This window comes from Pelmatolapia mariae, linkage group LG18, assembly GCF_036321145.2.
Source record: "Pelmatolapia mariae isolate MD_Pm_ZW linkage group LG18, Pm_UMD_F_2, whole genome shotgun sequence".
Lineage (NCBI taxonomy): Eukaryota > Metazoa > Chordata > Actinopteri > Cichliformes > Cichlidae > Pelmatolapia > Pelmatolapia mariae.
Window position 1 is genome coordinate 27,224,237 of NC_086243.1, and position 22,685 is coordinate 27,246,921.

Sequence of the window (22,685 nt, forward strand, 5' to 3'; positions counted from 1 at the left end):
AATGACACAAATTAGACACTCTCCACGTCAACCTTCAGTTACCCACAACAATGGACAATATCATACAGCACACACAATATGGGATTAAATTAATTACATGTTTTCTTTCTCAATATTTCACGCTCTGCTGCCTGCGTGATTCCCATTTGGGACTTTTTCCCTCAAACTGGATGTTTAAAGCTCATTTCTAAAGCAACAGCACAGCTGAACACTGCTGGTTGAAATTCAGATTTCAGTAACACCGGCAAGCCCTTGTTCTTACTTTTTGTTTTTTTCCTTGAAGATGAGATGTGACGATGATATTCAATATGTGCTTCAGATTTTCCCAAAGCTGTGTGCAGGCGAGACGACACATTTAAAGCAGAAACTAGACTAAAACATTTCAGTATTTACACGAGAAAAAGGAAGACTGAATAAAATAGGAGGAAAAAATGTGCTGCAGATAAACAGAAGACAAAACAGGCAGGCAAATCTGGATTTGGAATTTCCATGATTATTCAGCCACAATGGTGTCCTTCTCAAACTCCCCCTCAGCAGACACAGGACACGGCCCACACGCACAAATAATAGGCAAACCACCAGCCGTGCAGTATGCATACTTGCATGCAGAGAAAGCATAACAAATAGCGATCTCAAGAGCTTTCGACTATGGGAAATATAAACCACTCTGCATGTAAATACACTGACAATAGTGTGCCACATGCTGCGTTAGATGCTGCACAACTGGCACAATTTTCCAAGTCTATGCTAGAAGCTGTGAGGATGCACAGTGCTGCCTTTAGCTAGATGACATCTGCATGCCAGTAAGCAGGCAGGTATAATACTTAATATGTTCATCATTACAGACCGAAAGGTTTGCTAATTAAAAGTGCAGCTGAGGGTAATGACTTTTTTTTCTCAGTCATAAAACACATTGGAAATTCAAATTCAGACAAGATGAAAAGTAGCATTATCAATGAAGTGATTACAGTTCATCATTAAGGGAAAATGAACCCAATTTCACAACAATCCATCCAACAGCAGTAGAGCTTTAATTTGCAACAAAACAGGTAAAGTCAATGGATTTTTTGTTGTGGGGGGCTGAACAGCAGCGTGATCCAGAGGTTTGCGCTGCCTCACACACCAAAGGGTTTGGGTTTGAATCCTCTGGGACACATTTGTGTAGAGTTTGCATGTTCTCTGGCTTCCTCCCACACAATAATCACCCCAATAAGACACGCTTATTAGGTAGATAAAAACTGAACCGTTATGGTTAGAGGCAATCTCACTTTGCACTTTGAGTATAATTAGCTTAAAAAATACACAAGAAAAGCTGTTGATGCTTTTTAGATACTGAAGTAATATTGCTATTTTGATTTTTTTTTCTTAGTGTGATCAAAAAAGTCCTAACTTGTAGTAGATTTTATAGCAATCAATCCTAATCTGTTGAGACATTTTATTCTGGACCACATGCAAAGCCCCACCTTATCTTAAAGACCTCACAGTATCTTATTATTCCCGTAGCATACTTCAGAGGAAGAGCCTCCAGCGATCTGGCCCATCTTCTGTGGAATCGGTTTCCAGGTTTGGAAAACAAGTGCCCTCTCTACTTTTTAGATTTACCTTCAAACTTTCCTTCTTGGAACTGAACCATCCTTTAGTCATGCTTCTACAAGCTCAAGCTGCTGGTGGGCCTGTATTTATATGCCACTACTGCATATAATCAACTTTGTGTCCCCTTTAGTAATCTGAAGCTAATGGCCCCTGAAACTGCTCCCTGTTTATTATATTGTTTGTTGTTATGCTCTTTTTCTCTTTGTTCACCTCTTCTTCTCTGTTCCCCATCACCCGAACAAGCAGAGACAGATGGCGGTTTGCCCTGAGCCTGGTTTTGTACATCACACTGTATATAAAACCTGGCCATCACGATGTCACCTTTTGGTTAGTAAGGTCTCACTGTGAGGCCTTGGCATCTCGGGGCTTGAAACCAACAACAAGTGAGGATGGATCTGAATTAGAAAACAAAGACACTCTGTGATCATGTGATGTTGAGCTGTCAGTCATAAGGAGGGTATGCCACAGAAGTGCACTGGTGAAAAGGCTTGCTGGTGGCAGAGGGCTGTATGGAAGCATATTAGTGGAAAGTTGACTGGAAGGAAAAAGAGTGAGAGAAAAGTTGCACCAGCAAAGGGTCGACTGCAGGCTTGAGAGGATCATCATGAAACATGGAGTCAAAAGCTGGTCTCAGGCTGATGTGAGTGCATCAAGAGCCACCGGCCTCAGAAGTCTTCAGGAAAGGAGCTCCAACTGTCGCTTTCCTAATCTAAAGCCACTGCTGAACAACAGACAATGTCAGAAGTCTTATCTGGGATAAGGAGGAAAAGAACCGGACTGTTGCTCAGTGGTCCAGAGTCTTCTTTCCAGATAAAAATATACTTTGTGTTACATATGGAAAACAAGGCCCCGGTGTCTGGAGGAAGACTGATGAGGCACTGGATCCAAGGTGTTTGAAGTCTAGTGAGAAATTTCTGCAATCTGTTGTTATTCGGGGCACTATGGCAGGTGGTGGTGCTGGTGGACTATGTCAACACAACTGTCTAACAAAACATATTATAACACTTCATGCTTCCATCTGCTGAAAAGCCTTATGGGGAGCTGCCCAGAGTGCCAAAACTACCATCCAATAGTTTGCAGTCCATATTAATAATACCTTTAAATTGGCTAACCAAGTCGCCTGAAGATGAAGATGAGAAACACCCGAGGCATAAACAGAGAAGAGCTGAAAGCTGCCATCAAAGCAACCTGGGATTTAATAACATCTGAGCAGAGCCACAAGCTGATCAACTACATGCCACGTCACACTGATGCAGTAATTCACTGCAAAAACTCAAAATCTTACCAAATATATTTGTCTTATTTCCAGTCAAAATGAATTTTCACTTGTTCCATTGGCAGATTTTTTCACTTGTTTCAAGGTAAAATATCTTGTATTAAGTGAAAAAAAAAAATCTGCCAATGGAACAAGTGAAAATTCTCTAGTTTTTCTCTAGTTTCAAGATTCACTGTTGAAAAAAGTTTCTATACCTTACTGAAATGTTGCTCTGTAGCTAATTGTGTTTTATTTTAAGTGTAATCAGATAATTTTGACTAGAAATATACAATATGCAAGACAAATATACTTGGTAAGATTTTGAGTTTTTGCAGTGCATGGTAAAACAAAGCTCTAAGTATTCAGTACATAAACAAACATACTTTTCAGAACTGGACATTTTTATAGTGTCCAGAGAAAAAACCTTAACTCTAAAAGAATTTGAATGACTGAATTTCTGATTTTCATAGACTAGAAATTGTAAATTCAATCCAGTTTTATTTATATTGCGTCAAATAACAGAGCAGTCACCTCAAGGTGCTTGTTATTGTAAAGACCCTACAATCATATATGAAACCAAAATGAGCACTTGATGACAGTGGGAAGGAAAAACTCCATTTTAACAGGAAGAAACCTCCAGCAGAACTGTGTTCAGGGAGGGGCAGTCATATCGAACACATAAAATGCAGTCTATATTCCCCACCCGGCTAACGACGTCGTAGCTCACAGGGGATCATCGAGTATTTTTCTTTACCTTTTCCTTACAATGGAAAATGCCCTGAGATGACTGTTGAATGGGAGTTTATGGTGGATTGACATTACCACCCCTAGAGCCAATACTGTGGCTTAGTCAGTAAGCACTGCTGCCAACATGCTTACAGATACAAGAGCTTATTTGCAGTTCAACAGTTTTCCCCCTCCGTTCTTATTGCAGCTCTGTTGCCCTTGCATGATGTGTGACTCGCAAAACATATCTCTCAAGCAGTGAGCGTCTGTCAATGTCAAAATATTTCCCGCTCATTCAGTCTGTTTAGCATTAAAAGAGATTCTGAGGTGCTCACAGCTCACACAGACAAAAAGCACAAATACCAAAGTAGTTCAATCTCCGCGAGCACTCGCTGCCTCGCACATGGAATCACTGTGCAGAAAACTCACAATCCTCTTTCTCCACGTCATAATCACCCATCCTTGGCGCTCGAACCGCTGCGACTCTCCTTCCACACATCTGTGATTGATTCATGCTGGACAGTTAGTGGATTTCCATCATCTAATGCAAGCTGTGAGTGCTTCGCTTTTGTCCTGCTGTTTGAGCAACTGTCAGCTCCGGCATCGTCAGCTACTAATAACATTTTAGGATGTTGGCAATCTCTTTGGCTCGTACTATTATTACCACACACTTTGCTGTTGCCTTTTTGAGGCGAAATAAGGACAGTCTAAAACATATTTGCATGCAAACCTTACTTTTCTGGGTTTACTTGGCGGCTGTGCAGAGTGAATTTCTGATAGGGATCTGATACCGGCAGGTATGCTGTAACTGCTGAATCGATGCAGGTTTTAGGAATTTATGTGCATCGCATGTGGCAAGATGTTAACGCAATTTTGACTCTCAAAAGGAAATCAAAGTAAGTAAAAAGGAGCAGCCTCAACAAATCAATAACGTACACAGGACGCTTAAAACTGGCAAGTGCCTTTATTTTCATTCAACAGTACACAAAGAAAGAAAGAAGCTATTTACAATTACAAGACTTAAAATTCAATTATTTATTATTCCCTGCTGATGACTACAGACGATCAGTAGTAGTCCTCTGGGTCAGCTTTATCCCCCTGATTCTGAATCTGCTGCTGCTTCTTGTACAACTCGGCGATCTGCAGAGATTGAGAGGGAGAGAGATGTTTAGAGAGAACAAGGGAGATGAGACGATTTGCGAGAAAGAGGGGAAGCAGGGTGGAGGGAGGGAGTGAAGGAGAGACTATCATGAAGTGAGGTCAGAAACATGAAGAGGAGAAGCTAAAAATATCAGTTTGATTATTCATATGCTGGGCTTTGATGTTGGTGACTCCCAGCTGCTGACTGCGAGACGGGGGCTGTGCTCACTTGGGCTCATCGGAGTTCGGGGGCGAGGGAGGAGGAAGGCGGGACAATGAATAATGCGCGAACAGCAGGCCCACCCAGAATCAGCAGTATCAGTACCAGTACAGCAGGGTGGCACAGTGAGGATGGAAAACAATGAAACATCACATTATTTCTCCTCCGCAGGATCAAGGTAAAGCTTTGATTCTCAGCCCAAAAGTGGTTGCATCCAACATGATCTGGCTGGTCTTCATGTTTTCTTAATTCCCACCGACTCGAATGAGGTTAAGTTTTATTTAAACCGTGCGCTACGTCAGGCAACGTGAACCGATGTGCTGTGCTAATGAGCGTGTGTGCATCTTAACTGATGACAACTGACAGAAGCATCATTTTAATGCGGCTGATGTTCCGACTTGATTCCCTGCCGTAAACGCCTATATCTACACTCTATAAGTAACAGATGGGCATTGATTCAACTCAGTGAATATTAACATTTTATTGTAGTTCAGTCTTTAGAAATGCTACACAAGTTTGGGCGCAGGTGGTGTTACACTACAATGAACCTGGCATGGATTTTCCCGGTGAGGCGCGGCGTGCGTTTCAGAGCTGGTGCATCTAAGGCGATGCATGATGCAAGAAAGCATGCCGTAAAATGTTTAGCAGGGAATCAAACTTTAAAAATCTCGTTTCATTTTGTTGACTTGTTAGAGTCAAACGGTTTTCAACGTAGGGGATCTCTTTATATCATGCCGTGAATCAGAAAACATGGTCAACAGCAGGAGGACAAAAAAAATATTAATGTTCAATGTTGTTTTCAGGTAAAAGATGTTCTATAAGTCAGGCTATGAATGATACATGAACGCAACCTTCAGAAAACAAAACTTTGAGAATACAGAAAGAAATAAACATGGAGACTTCAGTACGAGTTTCAGGCATCATAAAGACATTCTGGTGCATGTTAACACAGAAGTGGAGACTTCTGGTTTCAGACACAGGCCCAACAGACAAGGTAGTAAATAAAAAAAACACCTTCATGTCCATTTTGGACATTTCTTTTCTACATCGACATTGTAATTGAAGTACAGCTGAAAGTCTGAAAAGTGCATGAAAACACATCTTTGGTAAGTATCTTACCCTAATGTTTAGGTTAATTGACAAGAATTGGACAGTTTATTTTGTGAATTTCACATTTTAAGGGTTCATTATTAAGCTCATTTCCACCTCCATATGTTTAATACTTTGACTCTGTTAAGAGTAACTTTGTTTTATTCACATTCAAATCCATATTTGTATTACTGGAAAACAAACGCAAGAGTAGAAAAAAACAGAGTTTTTAGAATAGCGCTTTAGAGCTTTAAGCTGATTACTTGTATATACACTGGCACTATATAAGAGGGATTACAGAAGAAATATTTGGCAGTTTTAGCCCCAAGACATAAAATAGTTAAGTGCGAGTTGCAGTATTTTATGGTAATATTCCAATATATATCAATATTTACCATTATTTCACTAATACTACAATCTAGGAGAAAAAACAAAACAAAAATATCTGTATGTACATAACATTTACTGTATAAAGTATACAGTCCATATACAGTCCTGTAACTCAGGTCAGCGTAGTGATAAGAATTTTATATGCTCATGGGTCAGCAGTCAGGTCATTCAGAGGCAGGCAGACATCAACATGGCATAAAAAAAATCAAACAAAAAGAAAAAACACCTAAGCAAACCGCTGAAAGCTGATTTGTGTTCTGGCAAAACTTTCTGCGAGTTATGTCAAACACAAATCCACCGTTAGGCTAAAATAACACAATTAATGGTTTGCGCTGGTGAGCTTGGCGTTGTCTACTTAAATTTGTTTTTCTGAAGATACGACTGTCCTGCAGTTTGTACAGTACAAATCATGGTTGCTGTCTCACAATATATTGCTCCAAAACCAAAGCTGCTTTAACTGACTGTAATACAGCTCTGTTCGACATGCAGCAGGAGACCATTACATAAACCAATTCCTGTATATAAAAAAAGACTGTCCTTGGAGTGCTATTCACCCATGAAATTTTACAGGACAGCTCTTGTGAAGCGACCGTGGTGATGATGATGCTTTTCTATACAACACGGTCAAACAAACATATGACTGAATTTTACTAGGCCGCGATCTTCCTTCTTTGACCTCATGATCCTTCATATTTTCTAGTCCTATAAGAGATCTATCTGACATTGTTTGTGAGTGTACTGCTGGTTTCATATTCATTGGTGGAGGGGGGACCAGTACTGATCTAATGTACCTGAGCTGCGGCCGTGGCGTCCTCGGGCTTCTTGTCGTCTCTAATCCTAAGGAAGCGAGGGAACCTCAGAGAAATGCCCTTCTCTGGATCCACCTGAAGAAGAGCAGATCACAAGAATTATAATTAAAACCAGCAAGCAACCTGTGATACTGAGTTATCATTTGTTGTTACTTCTAACATACCCCCACGTACTGGATATTTTGTTGACTAACATGCACTGAAAGATATTCAAGCCCTGCTAGCTCAAGGTTTGGAAATATCAACTCTTTCTACTCCGGTTCCAAAAACCTCTTTGAATTATTTGCCTTGTTTCGTATTTTACTGGCTTTAGAAATTGTACTGTACATTTTCTTTTTCAGAACAACCAAGGCTGCTTGACAATGCAGATATATTGAATGTGAAGGGTGTGTTTAAGATTTTTCAGAGCTGTAGTTACAGTCTATCAAATGTGAAAGGGTTTTTATGTAAATTCGGGAGTCAAATGTAATTAATAAGTATACAACATTGACAATAATCTGACTTATCAATTCAATCTTTAAAGCTTTTGGTAAAATTTGCAGTAAGTACAGGCTATTTTTTTGCTGTGCCTTGAAATTTTGGCTTTTAAAAAGTTGGGAAAATGGCTTAGACCACCATAACAGCACATGAATTAGCGAGGGTCCCAGCAAAGCATGATGACCATTCTGTTCATAAGTACCTGAGCTGTTCACATGAGCTGCTCGAGCTTCACGTACACAGAGGGGATGAACATCATTAGCAAATCCATATAGCACTTTTAGTTATATCAAATTGCACTGCTCTAATTTCTCAGAAAGTATACACTCTTTTTCAGGCTACTGACTATCGCAGAAAGCTGTAGCCACATTATGTGTGAAGCCTCAGGGTAATCTTACAAATTACCTGTCAAAACCATCCTGGGGATCACGGTATTAAAAGAATTGATACTGCTAATCCTCTTTTTGGTTACTCATCCAAACATCTGATATTCAACTGTTTAAAAATACGATGTATAGAAGGCTTATTGAGAATGAAACGCAACACCTGGCAAATTTCACACCAGATTTTTTTTTAATTAATGGTAGCGTTTTATCCATCCCACTGTTGTTTTACTTTGCCTGCTGTTAAAACGGGAGCTATATTCTGGCAAACCTTTTTTATTTGCGTTGAGGGACTCTGCATCTAACATGCAGCCAAACCACGGGTAATAAACAAGTATCTGTTCTATTAAAACCGGACGCTTTTACAACATTTTTAATAACTCAATTAAGAGGCACTAATTATGACTTTTCACTGTAGGCAACAGAGCATAACATGCAGAATTTATCAGTGGAAACACATGGAGGGCGGATTAAGACACTGAACTGACCATTCCCATTGCAGCTTTGTAGACCGGAGACAGTGAGAGGTCAGCGCACTTCACCTCCCAAACCTGCACAGCATCCAGCCACACGTCGGGCTCGGCTGATTGGTCAACGCGGTAGTAAGCACGGGGCTTGGGCAGGATGTGCTCCTGGAGAACATAAAATGAAAAATTAATGATTAAATCACTAAATTATCCAACTTAAGAATAAAACGTTAGATAAATGTTACTCTGTACCCAGAGTTAATGGTGATTTCTTCAAAAGAACTCAAATTTGTTCTTCTTACAGTATAATTATATAAACGTTCCAAACTCAAAACTCTTCAGATATGCACAGCTTGTGCGGGGCACTCGGTCACACATAAAATGTCGTGATTAGAATCCAAGTTGGATGAAATAACATTTTTACTTTTAGCACAGCATAAACTGAATGCATGTAGTCACATAATCAGACAGGCACCACCAGATTACTTTTAGCATCTGACTTTTTAACGCCACTCAGTACCAAGCCAGTTTGCAAAAGACAATTCATATGCCCTCAGTTTGTGCATATACACCGAGTTAACTGGAGTAGAGGTCAGCTAGTTCAGGTTTATTACATCCCTGCAGCATCAGACGGCAACAAAATCCATCAATAGAGCAGCGTTCACACAGGAAGAGACCAGCAGCAATAAGGCAACCAGCAAAGGAATGTCAATGTACTTCAGCAACATTTTGCAACAACTGTTACCAACAGGTGCTAAGTTGACCTTAAATGACAATATGAGTCCAGCAGTTGCATGAATTTATGCACAGGGCTGTCTAGAAAGGGAGCATTGGGTGGCATTGGCCGTTGTTTAAAAACACCATAGAGTTCAATACAAGGTATATTCAAAAAGTCCTGGCTTTACACATAAATGTTTGTTTAGAGTTTCAGGTGCGTAGTGGGATTTAAGTAAGCATCAAAAATGGCCCAAATAGCTGACCTTAAAAAGGAGTTTGGGCAAATTCAAGTCTGGTAAGTTTTTATTCGTGCCGATATTCTCCTTTCCATGTTTAAATATAGTAAGCAGCAACTCTTATTATTAAAGCAGCTGTTGAAATATAGCAGTCATGACAATAAAACTTTGACCTCATGCATTGTTTGTCAACTGATATACTGTTAAAATCTCCTTCAGAGTACTTTATCCCACGCATGCACCCAATGCCGTGGGTGTCTGAAGGAAAGCATGAAAAAAGTGACTCATGCCGAAATGAAAGACTGCCATCATTTGAACAGACTGATGAAGCCAGCACAGTTATGTATCCCACATCTGAAAACAACTAGAGTGTACATACAGTGTACATGCACAGTGTAAAAATAGGGCAATGCATGCACAGAGAACCTGGTAAAAAAGACAGTGATGGAGCGCTTTTGGTTGCCCTGCTGAATTGTGCCGTGTCTCAAAAACCACATCCCAAGAGGCAGACACAGTCTCAGCACTCTCATATTAAAATGGTACCTACTTTCTTGGTGGGGGCAACATGATTTCAAAGACACATTATCACACACCTACACGAAAGATTTCATTTAGAAACAGCCTGATATACTGCACTTTTTTTCTCCTTATTTTAAACTCTATATTTACCTCGCAGGCTTCACCGCCAAACTGTTTCTGTTACCGCGAGGCGACCAAGAAAAAAAAAAAGTCAACTTCTGCAATATTTAATAGTACCATTTTAACTCTGACACGAGCAATCATTCTGTCAGCGTAGGTGTCATTCTTTTACAAAATGATACCCATCTTGTTTTGGCGTGAAACAGCCATTTCAGCGAATGTGCCTCTGAAACGGTTTAATGTTAACGAGACTGCTGCAGTGTCCACAGAACTGGGTCATAGTTAAATAATTCTGGGGGAAAGAAAGCTCCAGCTGTAGCGGTGCTGTTTCCCCGCACACATTATTTATACTGTGGGCATTCAAGTGACACTCCAATACAGAGTGAATTACAATGCATGAGCTGGTAGGCGTGTAGAGTCTTATAAAATATTGAGTTCTGTCGGAGCTCAAACCTGTGGCCTTTCAGTTATACTTGGGGATACACAGATACAGCTATATAATAGATAGAGTTATTATTGTAATCATTAGATGGGTCAAGTATTAGGTGGAGTTAATAAAACTGTAATATTGCAATTTTACACGCCTTCCAGAGCATCATAATTACACTTCACACAAGCCTAAAAAGGTGTGTGAGCTATTTCAGTTACATGCAATTATTCATGTTGATTTAAATGTATTTACACCACCGAGGACCAAGTGAAGAACTCATCTTCGGGGCATGTAAAGTGACTTATTTAAGGTGGAGTGGCAATTATATAATCAAGTACAGTTGTTACTGCTGGGAAAACTGTGCAGTTTGTGCCTGCTGTGGAACATTTTGGCTTATACGATGTGAAACGGTAAGTTAAAAAAAATAATAAAAGAACTTCTACTTACAAACATTATAAGCACATGATCAGCAATGATGAGCAGAAGCTGCATTTAGGTATTCAACTCTGTTCCAGGCTTTTAATGTGAAATGTGTGATCAGTATACTAATAATAACATTTTATCAGTTCACTGAATGAGAAACTGAAATTCAGTTCAATTCAAATTCAATTCATTTTTAAATGATGATTTCCAACTTTTGAAATGCTATATTTTAGTTATATATTTTTAAATAGGTACTGTATTTGTCCCTTGGTTGTACCTGAATCTATAACACATTGCTTCCACCAGAAGGTGACAATAAGGCATCAAAAGTCATTTTCCAAGTATTATTAAACAAGAAAAACACAAAGTGCGTGATATTAATAATGATAAAAAAAAGAGTGCTACAGGAATGTTTTTTGCAGGCCATCCTGCGAGTTAGGACTCCACCCTATGCCAGAATCACACTATCCATGAATATACTTTTAACTTGTTAAAAAAACCTGTCACATCATGATAATGATATAAAATGATAAAGTGACGCCACGCGTTTACTTTGCCTAGCACACACGACAATGACAACAAAGTCCAGACATGTCTGAGAGCGAGAGCAGTGTCATTTTAGTACTTAAAAAGGGAGTTTCTTCAATGACATCCAATATAACATGATAACGCAATATGCAAGAAAAATGTTGCTGCTAACAATGGGAACAGTGAACTTGTTTCACCACTTGAGGCAAAAACACCGACTACTACAAGGCTACGAAGGCAGGTAAAGCGGAAATAAGAGCAGCGACGCAAAAGTAAACATTGACTCACCTGAGCATCGCTTGAGCACTCACTCCTTGCACTCTATATGGCAAGAAGAGCCAATGGTGGATGGAAATTAGTAATGCGGTTACACAGTGGTAACGCAGGACTTTAAGCAACTGGTTAAACAGCTGAAATAAACCCAAGTTAAAACACTCTGGGTAAAAATTATTTTTAGATTTATACTTTATTATGTGATCATATTGTGCAGGCTCCTGAGGAATTACAAGGTTAAGTTGCTTTTCCGGTTAAACTGTGTTAAGCAGTTGCATTATTTTTTTTTAACTTAAAACTTCTGGAGAAAACACTGCCAAGACTACTATTGTGCTTACAGTTGACTTATGCCATGTCAGTGGATATAAGGCTGTGTCACTGCTACATTAATGCTGTGAACGCTACACTTCAAATTAGGTAGTCTGTCATCAATGACAGTAACTCAATGGAAAAGGAGGATGGAAAATGCCCTTCATTTTGTTTGCACATAAAAGCTGCTGCCTGCGAGCTAAGATCACCAAAGAAATGTTAAATTCTTTCCCCTCTATTGTCATAAATATGGTTATTGCAAATTTTCAAAATCTCATGATATAATTGGGCTTTACTGCCCACTACCATTTTGGATTAATGTAGAAAATATATAGAAAATAAAAGTTTATGGTACTTACATAGTTTGTTCCTCACAAATTGACACCACTTCTATGATTTTTGAAGCCTAAATGTAATTTTCAGTTAATAATAAGCTATGAACAACTGAATGTGAGTGTCACCACTGCTTAGCTGCTTTGTTCAGATCAATGACACCAAAGTTCTGGAGTCTCATTTAGCCATTTGTTACAAAATGCCTCTTTCCTTCAAAAGTGCCAACTCATTCCCAAATCATTTCTGGGAGACTTTATTTGAATGTCAAATTGTACTTTTGCTTAAAATCTATAATGAACGTGATTCTGCATCAGGCCCCAAAAACTCCACTATCAGTCAGCATCTAATGTCTACTACCCTTAATCATTTTCAAGCATCAGAATAAAGATTAGACTGAAAAATGGCGGGGGGGGGGGGGAGCAGCTCCCGGTGTTACAGCACAGCAACTCGCCACCCAGGGGATTGTGAACTGAGCCAATCGTCTCCCCATCTCGAGTCCCTTCGGCTTGCAGCACTGCTGCAACTAAAGCAACGCGGCCACACCACTGGCCTTCCTTAATTCACCATCCATCACTTTCATTACAAAGCAGCACAGTGCAGGCTCTATTGGTCTCACAAAGAAAAAAGGTTACACCGCTTTCTAAATCACTGCTTCACTGTAGTGATTCTACACTGTGCAGCAGTTTGTTACACCAAATTCAACCCTTTAATCTCTAAAAGAGATGTTTTAAAAAACCCCACGGTGTTCACCAGGTTTGCTCAGTCTGTATTAAATAACGATTACTTTGTTTTATAAATAGATGACTGTATTTTAAAAACCCTGTCTCTTTTATTCCTGTAAAATAAGTAATAAATTTAGCTGATAAAGCCAGCAGAATACAAAAATGAATTCACACTCTCGTAACGGCTATCATTTTCAGAGAGCAGTTGTCAAGTTTCTTCAAATGCTTCTGCTGCTCTGCAGCTCTGGAGCAAACCTCTTCAAATATAAATTGAAAAAGAAATTCATTAACCAGCTTCAGAGCACGCCAACACAGTTTCACTAAACACATTTTATTTCATTGGTAAAATAGAAGTGATTCATGGTGCCAGCCCAGCATTTCCTAAACACACCAAATGAACACCTCTGAAAGGCATGTGCAACTTATTTTAGGTAAGATGTAACACGTGTATAAGCCTAGAGGGTAGAAAACATCATCTGTAATCCCTGAGCTTATTCCTGTTACCTTTCTCCTTTTGGATAATTAAAGGTATCCTCGAGGTGCTGTTTACAAAATGAAGTTGTAACTTAGGAGTTTATCTGCACACTGGTCCTGTTATTTTGATACCAAAATCTTGGTTCACATCTGAAGAGACTGAATGAACAGAGAATATAATCTATGAATGTATAGTTGTGGAATTTCACATCTCCAACACCCAAAAAACCTCAGGCAAACTCATTGTGGTTTTGATCTAAAATTTACTGTGTTTATGTTACTATCAAGTAAGTACTTATCAAACAATGAATTCAAGTAATCCTAAAGCTGAAGCTTCAGATGTCTTTACACAGTACTGTCATCTGTTATCTCTGAATGAAGTCTGTTAGACGGGATATATATACTTAGTATGGTCTCCTCAGGCACACAGCTCTGGCTTTGAGTGGAGAAGCCGGCCATTCAAACCTTATGTTTGCGAGGGACAGTCTATCAGAGAAAAGCTAGCATCAAGGAAGCACTAAAAAAGCCAATTTGAAAAGACTGTACCAAGGCCCAGTATAAGAAAAATAAAGATTAGCTTTGTGTGATTTCAAAACAATCTTGTTGAGTCTACAGTTAAATATTTGGCTCCTGTATATTTGCGATTTAAAAAAGAGGAAGAAAGAAAAAAAATCAAGACATCAGTGTAAGGAAACAACAGTGTGACTGTTTAAAGAGTAAGTGCAACAGCCTTGCCGTGACACTTTACCTTTAAGAACTTGTAATGCTGCTCCAGATCTTCATCCTTGAAGCCTGTCCCGATCTGGAAGAGACGAAAGGAGATAAGAGGCACGCACACATCTATATACACACACACACACTCAGTCTTAGATGTGTGTGAGGCAGCAGACATTTGGCAGCAGGCTGCAAAACAGAGAACAGCAAGAAAATCCCTCCCTACACCACGAGCATCTTGTCTGCCTACTTCACATTAAGCAACATGTCACCTCTCAAAAGACCTGAGCCCGCTGAGACACAAGAATCACCCAATGCGCTGACACACACAGAATAAGGGGGGAGGAAAACAGGCTGGTGTGTCATGCAAATATAGGATTTCCCAGCTTACAGATCTGCATGTATTCTGCAGATCTCCATGATAGGCTTCACTGTGTGTTTTAAAGGTAGCATTCAAGAAGATTTGGAGGTTAATCCAAGCATGTGTTCATGCATTCGTTATCTGTGCTAGCCAAGTCTTCTACCAAACCAACTGCAATGTATTTTTAAGAGCACCTGTTCCACATGAAGTAGAGGTAAGCTAATTACTGTACAATTAGTCTGTTTTGTGGATAATCAGAGCCTCCCAGCAGCTTAATCCAATCAATACAAGTGTATGTGCGCAAGTTAACAAAAGCAAACAGCAATGCTCACAAACATTCACATTTTTTGACACAACAACAACAACAAAGCAAAATAAATTATTCTATTTTGGTAGTTCTGGGCTGAGCTTCCTTTTCTTGATGACCGCAGCCAGGTCCACATGTTTGATTTGCCCAATTGTTATGCTGGATGCCCTTCCTGACACAGCCACAGAGGGATTTGTTTGTTAGATAAATGTTTAAACCACTACATTATGCAAACACTTTTAATTTGATGATTTAATTTTTGGTTTTATAACTCAAAACACAGGGAGATCAGTGTGAGCTTCAATGCGGGCCCACTGACTCACTATGTTGCAAATTTAAAAAATATATTTAATTAAAACTTGACAAAAACCAAGCAAAGAAGATAAAAAAATCTGACTTAGGCGGTACATGAGCAGCAACATGGACAAGCACTTAGCACGGTCACAGCAAGAAAATTCCTGATTCAAACGACTGCTTGGGAATACCCCATCCAATTGAGGGGAGTATGGAGCGCTCACTGTGGCTGAATGGGTTCCCTGTGGTTTCCTCCCACAAAGACATGCTTGGAAGGTTAATATATCTTATGTGACCATCTGTGAGAATGTGGGTGCATGTGGTTGTATCCGCATTTGCCCTGTGATGGACTGAATAGCACAGACTTAATAGATGGAAATCTATGGGGTTTTTTTAGTTTTAGCCTTGCCAAACATGCCTGAGGAGGCATCGGTTCATTGAGACCGACTGTATGTCAAATGCTTTTACAAAATGTTTGTATTTTTAATACATGGTCTAAATCCTGCCCCTGACAACTAGCCCTAATATTACTTTTAGTAACAAACAAACACTGAAACTAATAAAAAATGGATCCAAAACTAAACATTGACAGCTGTGCATGAATGTCCTTGTCTCTTGCACCCTCTGCATGCCTATTTTCTTTCTCCCGTATGTGGGAATTTTGCGTGTATGTGTGTGTGCGTGTGTATGTGTGTGTTTTCAATTTCTTCATGGTGGAGAAAAGGTTGTGTGGCTCAGGTCCTATTTGTTTGGCAGCACTTTTCTTTTCCAATAGGCTTTCTTATTTTTCTATTTTGACGAAAACCTCTCAGCTTGCTGCTCTGAGTCATTCCTGCCTGCCTAATATCAAGCTCCTGCCAAAGACTGCAAACTGTAAATACACTTCTAAGGTATTTTAATGGGCTCACAGAGAACAGACTCAACAAACATTCATTTAATGAGATGCGTGTTGACATAACTACCAGTATTTGTTAGAAAAACCTAGCAGAATAAAGGCAAACCAATGGCTTCGATGTACATTAATAAACTGTCGACATAAAGTGGAGAAGACTGAGATTTAGATCTTGTTTTCCTCTGTGAAAGTCCTCAATACTACAGTATTTCAGTACTGGTCTTTAACAAATTACCACTGAGTCAGTCTTAACTGTGTATAAGTGCTGGTTTCTCATTGTGTACAATTACTTTACAAGTACTTGTTTTAATCATTTAAATTACTGTAAATAGCTAAATGTATCTCTGAGCTGTCACCTTCCATTTCATTAGTGTCCCTTTTCTTCTCTGTGACAGCACCCTGTGTGAACTGTGTGTCCACAGCAGCAGCACTGCTCCCAAATCTGCTGCTCACTCAAGGACACTTCACAGGACATACAGGTGAAATTACATTTGGGAGATGGAAATGTGGTTTAGATTCTGCTTTCGGCTACAGAGAGGGTTACTGAAGTGTACAATGTCAAAGACAAAACATTTATTCCTTTGTTGTTTAGCTGACACTGGAGAGCAAAAGGAAGATGAGTGCAGCACACAGGAGAAGTGGATGCTGCAGTCACATGGCACACACTGACAACTGCAGAAAAGATTAACGGCGTGTTTCCATGTGCTCACTCATCTCATACACATGTGAAAAAATATGTACACTCCAATTTTACTGAACATAGCTGTCCACGTGAGACGTTTAGACAGGAAGCATGATCTGAAGTACTTTTTTTTCCTTCTACTGTACAAAACAACTGCAGGAGTTGACTGCTGCTCAAACTGAAATGCAAGTTCAACACGTTACATGACTTTCAGACCCATCTAATAATACTTTTCAATTAAGCTCAAACATTCAAAGCTAACTATCAGCTTAGCCTAGAGTTGAAGTTGGTCATTTTAAACAACAAAAAGCCTTTAAAAGCTAAATGCCCTTTAAAGAAGTTGGAAATGAGTGGAAAAGAAATCAAGAAAAATGTTAAGACTGTTTTACAGTCAGACACTTCGCTTAGAGCCGTGGGAAGGGCCTTGAAGGTGGGGGTGCTGTAGTGTGTTACAAAGGTTGTCAGTCCTGCAACTAGTAGACCCCGCTGCACACAGCAGACATGAAAAAACACCCAAAACTGAACTGAACCGCTCAGAACAACCAAGAAAAAATACAGCGGCTTGCACACAACAGAACACAGATGCGACACTAAGTAAACTGCACAAGACGGACACACACATCAGTCAAACTATGAGGTTTGTTAAGACAGAGCAGTGAAGACATACAATAAAACTATTTGTGCACTGCTGACCAAAACCTATCAAAATATGGAGCCAAATTTATAAGTACCCTTTTGGCAACAAAGGCAGAACTGTGAAATTACTGCTTGATTACAATGTTAAACTGCACAGCGGCAGCTCATAAGCCAAAGCCTGACCTTCATCTGGGTGCAGGTTATAATACTCTAAATGTGACTTGGTGCTCAGAAGTTTAGGCGATAAATGTCCATGAGGACATTTAGCTAGTGAGAGGTATTGGCTGATACCTAGTTTTGAAAAATGCACCACTTCTAGGGATGTCCAGTAACGTCATTTAATCATGACACTTTTATAAGGGGGAAACAAAAAGCACTTTTATTTATTTTACCCCCAGTTTTCCTTTTGCAATTGGAGGTGCTGCAACACTGGCAATACCCCCACTTCTCTTGGCGTTGGTTAGGCTGATATCAATACATTTGTTCACCAAAGACAGTTAAATGAGTCATTTGATTGATTTGGTACTTTCTTTCTGAAGTGGAGCCTAAAAATAAGTCAACAATGCAGCTATATATGATCTAATGTGTCCTTGAGGCAAGAATAGTGCCACCGAGTTGTGAAAATTCTCATGGTGACCTAAAAAATTTAAGACAGTTTAATAATCTTTAGGCCTTTTTATTACTTGTTAAAGTCATTTTAAGACTTTCTAAAGACCCTGTAAACACAGGTGACCTAAAGTAATGCCTGACTGCCTCAGTCAACTGAAGGGCCTACTCTGTAAACATGGTTTAAATGACGCCCTTCGTCTTTGAGAACTTTTGCTGAAATTTACTGTTAATGCCCAACAAAAAAAGGAAAAAAAAGGCATCTGTCCAGAAAACATTGGCTTTGTTAAGCCTTTACGTCTGTGAGAGCGTCAGCAACACTTACATCTTTCTTTCCCATGTTTTATGTGTGAACATGAATAGAAATGGAAAATGAATGACACTGCCTACAAAGTCCAAAATGTTTCCAAGCCTGATATATAACAAGTAGCCCAATAAGTGCCAAAACATCAGTCAGTCAGCTTGCAACTTAGTTATACAGTTTTTGGCTCTGGCTTTTGAAGACTGTTTGTCCCTGTGTATTTTTAAAAATATTTTTAAAGTTACTGTGCATGGAGGAGGTGATGCTCCAACATGCCTTTAGAAAAGCACAAAGTGTAACTGCCAAGTTGCCTTTCAGAGAATTTAGTCAGTACAGCACATATTGTATGGGACATCATGCCCCCGTGTGTCCTGGCTGAAGAAACCTGTATTAATGCCTTTAAAGTGGATGACCTTTGATAGCATGCGTATGGCCCCGCCTACACATATACCCCATGTCATCACAGTCATCCCTCAGTTCTTATCCTCTTCATCTCGCTAAAAACATCTCTGCTGAGTTGGGATAACTATCTACTCCTAGTTATCTCTGTTTTCTGACTGCTTTAAGTTAGTTTAACTAACCCTGTTGGTGTTAGCTTCCACTGCACAGTTGGTGTGTAGTTTGCCCGCAGGGCGCCAATTTAGAGTCTTCCTGTGCAGTGCTTTGCTTTGCGTTTTGGTATGGATGCTAAACAGAAGCCAGGAAAGCAGAAATCTACTGTTTGCTCCTGTCCTCTGAGACGCTGTTTCTCTTCGCACAACGGTGATCATCACCGGTCACTATGGACGATACACGGAGCCGTCCCTGGCTGCTTATCTGGCCCTGTCCCAAGACCATGGTGTCGGTGGCCCTGCAACACTGCTGTCTAAGCACAACAGATTCTCCGCGTCACAGCTGGATTCATCGAGCTCATGCTTCGCGTATCTAGCCAGAGGTAGAGCTCTGTGTAAACAGAGGCTGTCCCACTGGATTACAGAAGCTCTCTCACTGGCGTACAGCACCAAGGGCCTCGCTTTGCCCCAGGGTATAGGAGCTCATTCCACCAGGGCAAACTCATAGGCTCTTTTTAAAGCTGTAACTGTAGGTGATATTTGTGCTGCAGCTAGTGGGGCGTCACCGCACACTTTTGTTTGGTTTTATCATTTGTACATTACAGCTCATGCTGACCTTAAGATGCTGGTGGTCCAACTCCAGTTCAGTGGCTGCTCTGCAGGGCATGTATATATGTCCCATACTATATGTGTTGTATGGAGTGAATCAGCTGAAAGGGAACAAACAGTTACTTTTGTAACTTCTGTTCCCTGAAGGAGAGGAACGAGGTCCAACACGAGGTTCCCCCACCCCGCAGCTTGGCTTGGTGAAGAGAAGCTATTGAACTGAGGGATGATTGATGAAAGGGGCTCTATGTGCAGGCGGGGCTGTACGCATGTCATCACAGGTCAAAGGTGTGAATACAGGTTTCCTCAGCCAGGACACACAAGGGCGTGATATCCCTTACAATGTGTGTTGTACCTCTCCTTCTGGGAAGAGAAGCTATAGAGGTAACTGTTTGTTCTTCACATAAATGAGCTCAAATAAAATGCGGGCAAGTGCAATTCACAGTTGGAGATTTTATCTGATCTGAAATTAGCCAAACTCTGGACAAGTGAGAGTAAGAGTTGGGAGGACTAAAAAATATTAGCAAGACTGGACGCTGCAGGCCAAGCTGACAGGATAGTTGTGAACCTGTCACCTCTGTGGCTCATTCAGCATTTTTTACATTTGGATCTTTGAACTGAAAAACTAAAATAAAAAATTACTCACAACGTACTGAAAAAATCTCCTAAAAATGAAGGATTTTCAAGCACTACAGATAAAATCAACACGAGCAAAAGAAAAGATATAAAAATCAATGAAGAGCTAAAAACCAGACTTCTTCTACAATTTTCACTCCATCTTTTGTTATCCACAGCTTGGGAAATAATTATTTCACCCACTGCCGAATTTGTAACTGTTCAATTTACAAAGAAATGAATGGTCTTAAATTTTTATGGTAGTTTCATTTTAATAAATAGAGAGACTACCAACCAAAACTCTAGAAAATAAAACCCATTACATAAAAGTTATAAATTGATTTGCACATCACTGACTCAAATAAGCATTTGATTCCCAAACGAAACAGTACTTTTTGGAGAAAACCTTGTTGGAAAGCACAGCAGGAAGATGTTTCTTGCAGTTAGTCAGTGGGTTTACACACATCTCTGGAGGGATTTTGGCCCATTCTTCTTTATAGAAAGTCTATAAATGTTTTAGGCTTCTTGGCTGTCGCTTGGCAAATCAAAGCCTCAGCTCTGTCCACAGATTTTCTATAGGATTGAGGTTTGCAGAAGTCACTCCATGACTTTAATGTGCTTCTTCTTCCTTTGCTGCCTTAGCAATATGTTAAGCGATATGCCGGTCATTGTTACACAACCTATTAAAGATGTTCTCAGCCAAGATTTTCATGGCTCCGTCCAGTACCCTCATCAGAAAAACAGCCCCAAAGCATAACATTTCCACCTCCGTGCCTGTCTGTGAGGACAATGTTCATACTCAGCATTTCTCTTCTTCCAAATGCGGCAGAGTTTGATTTTGGTTTCATCTGACCACAGCACTTCCTCCCTCGCCTTCTCTGAATCAATTAGATTTTCCCTGGCAAACACCAAGTACTAAATCATGTTTTGCTTGGGGACAAAACACCTATTTTACTCACTGACATGCAAATCAATTTATAACGTTTACGTGGTTTTTTTTCCTGGATTTTTGGTTGATGTTCTCGGCCCATTAAAATGAAACAACTACAAACATCACAAACTGTTCATTTCTTTTTAAGTGAGCAAACTTCCAAATTTAGCAGTGGATCAAACAATTATTTCCCCCATTGTACATCTGCCTAGCTGTACTTACTCAGGATAGTGATCTCAAATATGAACTCCATTTACAGATGAAAAAGCTTGAAAAAGAGAAAACTACCAGCATTGCCCGAAAAGTTAACGTGGATCTTTAACGGTCGCTTTAACCTCCATCGGCTCCACTGGAGCAGCTCATGGGCCAAAAGCGTAAACGCTGCGGTTGTACCAATGAGCTCCCAGGTGTGAATGTGTGTAAGTAGATGTTATAGAAAGAGAGTGTGTGTGTGTGTGTGTGTGTTCGCTGCTCTCTAAATCCCTTTTCTCCGGATAAAGACATAAAAGTTATAGAGACGGAAAAAAAATGGAGATGAAAGGTTTTAGGAGGACAGAGGAGAGGCTGAATTTATGCTCTGTGCTGGAGTCATACTCTGACTTGTTCACACTGTCATTATCTCACACACGTACAAATACACACTGAAGTGGTCACGCATGTTCCAATATATGCTTACCACTTATTCCAAGACGCATCCAGTCACACCTCCACACTTGTGGACACAACGATTTTCCTCTAACTCGGATTTGAGGGGAAGCACGACAGTTCAAAGCGCGAAACAGACTCACAAACACAGCTCCCACACACATAAGAGGCAAAAGCAGCACACATACACACAGAAAAACCTTCGCACTTAATTAACACTCCACACTCTAGAGCACCTTAATACAAAGATGTGAAATATGCATTGCACAGAAGACAAACAATAAAATATGTCAAAATTAATTATCTTTAAGCAGAAAATTAGCTGCACTATTAAAGACCTTTTATCACTATCCTCCCACACATCACACGTTTACATGCATCAAAAGCCACAGGTCAAAATGTAGTTACACTGATTAACATTTTGAGTTGAAGGACTCAACAGCTGCCTGGAAATGTTGACACACTTGTTCTGGATGAAAATATTAAAATAGTGTCTCTGGAGATGTTTAATGTGGAACGCCAGGAATGCAAGGCCATTCAAAGATGTTTATAGAGCGCAGATATTCCTTACAGTCAGACTGGGAGAAAATAAACTTTGTGCTACTTTTCTGAAAGGAAATTGAGGATGTTGTCATCTAGCTGTTTTTTTAATCTATACTAATGTTTTATGCATATATAGAGCTGCTTGTTAAAAAAAGTCTTATGTCTATGTTTTTTTACATAGACATGAGACAAAAAAAACACACACATACCTTGCAGACGGACTGGAACTCTTCATTTTCTTCATCGTAACAAGCCAGCAGGAAGCCCCCATAGGTGCCTGTCCTTTTTCCTTTCCCCAGATAGGCCCCAATCACACACAGGTCCACTGTGTCTCCAACTCCCTCCAAGTAGTCCTTCTTCAACTGGGG

General features: G+C 39.9%; 1 protein-coding gene across 1 annotated transcript in view; it reads right to left on the reverse strand.

Moving 5' to 3' along the window:
- Positions 1 to 4,531: 4,531 nt before the first annotated feature.
- The window catches only part of lig1 (ligase I, DNA, ATP-dependent), a 64,488-nt gene continuing 46,334 nt past the window's right edge, over positions 4,532 to 22,685 (reverse strand). The window contains exons 23-27 of the mRNA XM_063462694.1: positions 22,527 to 22,679; positions 14,382 to 14,435; positions 8,571 to 8,714; positions 7,205 to 7,297; positions 4,532 to 4,714 (exon numbers count right to left, since the gene is read on the reverse strand). Coding sequence (XP_063318764.1) covers positions 4,640 to 4,714; positions 7,205 to 7,297; positions 8,571 to 8,714; positions 14,382 to 14,435; positions 22,527 to 22,679 — 519 coding nt within the window. The 3' untranslated portion in view covers positions 4,532 to 4,639. The remainder of the gene's footprint in view (positions 4,715 to 7,204; positions 7,298 to 8,570; positions 8,715 to 14,381; positions 14,436 to 22,526; positions 22,680 to 22,685) is intronic.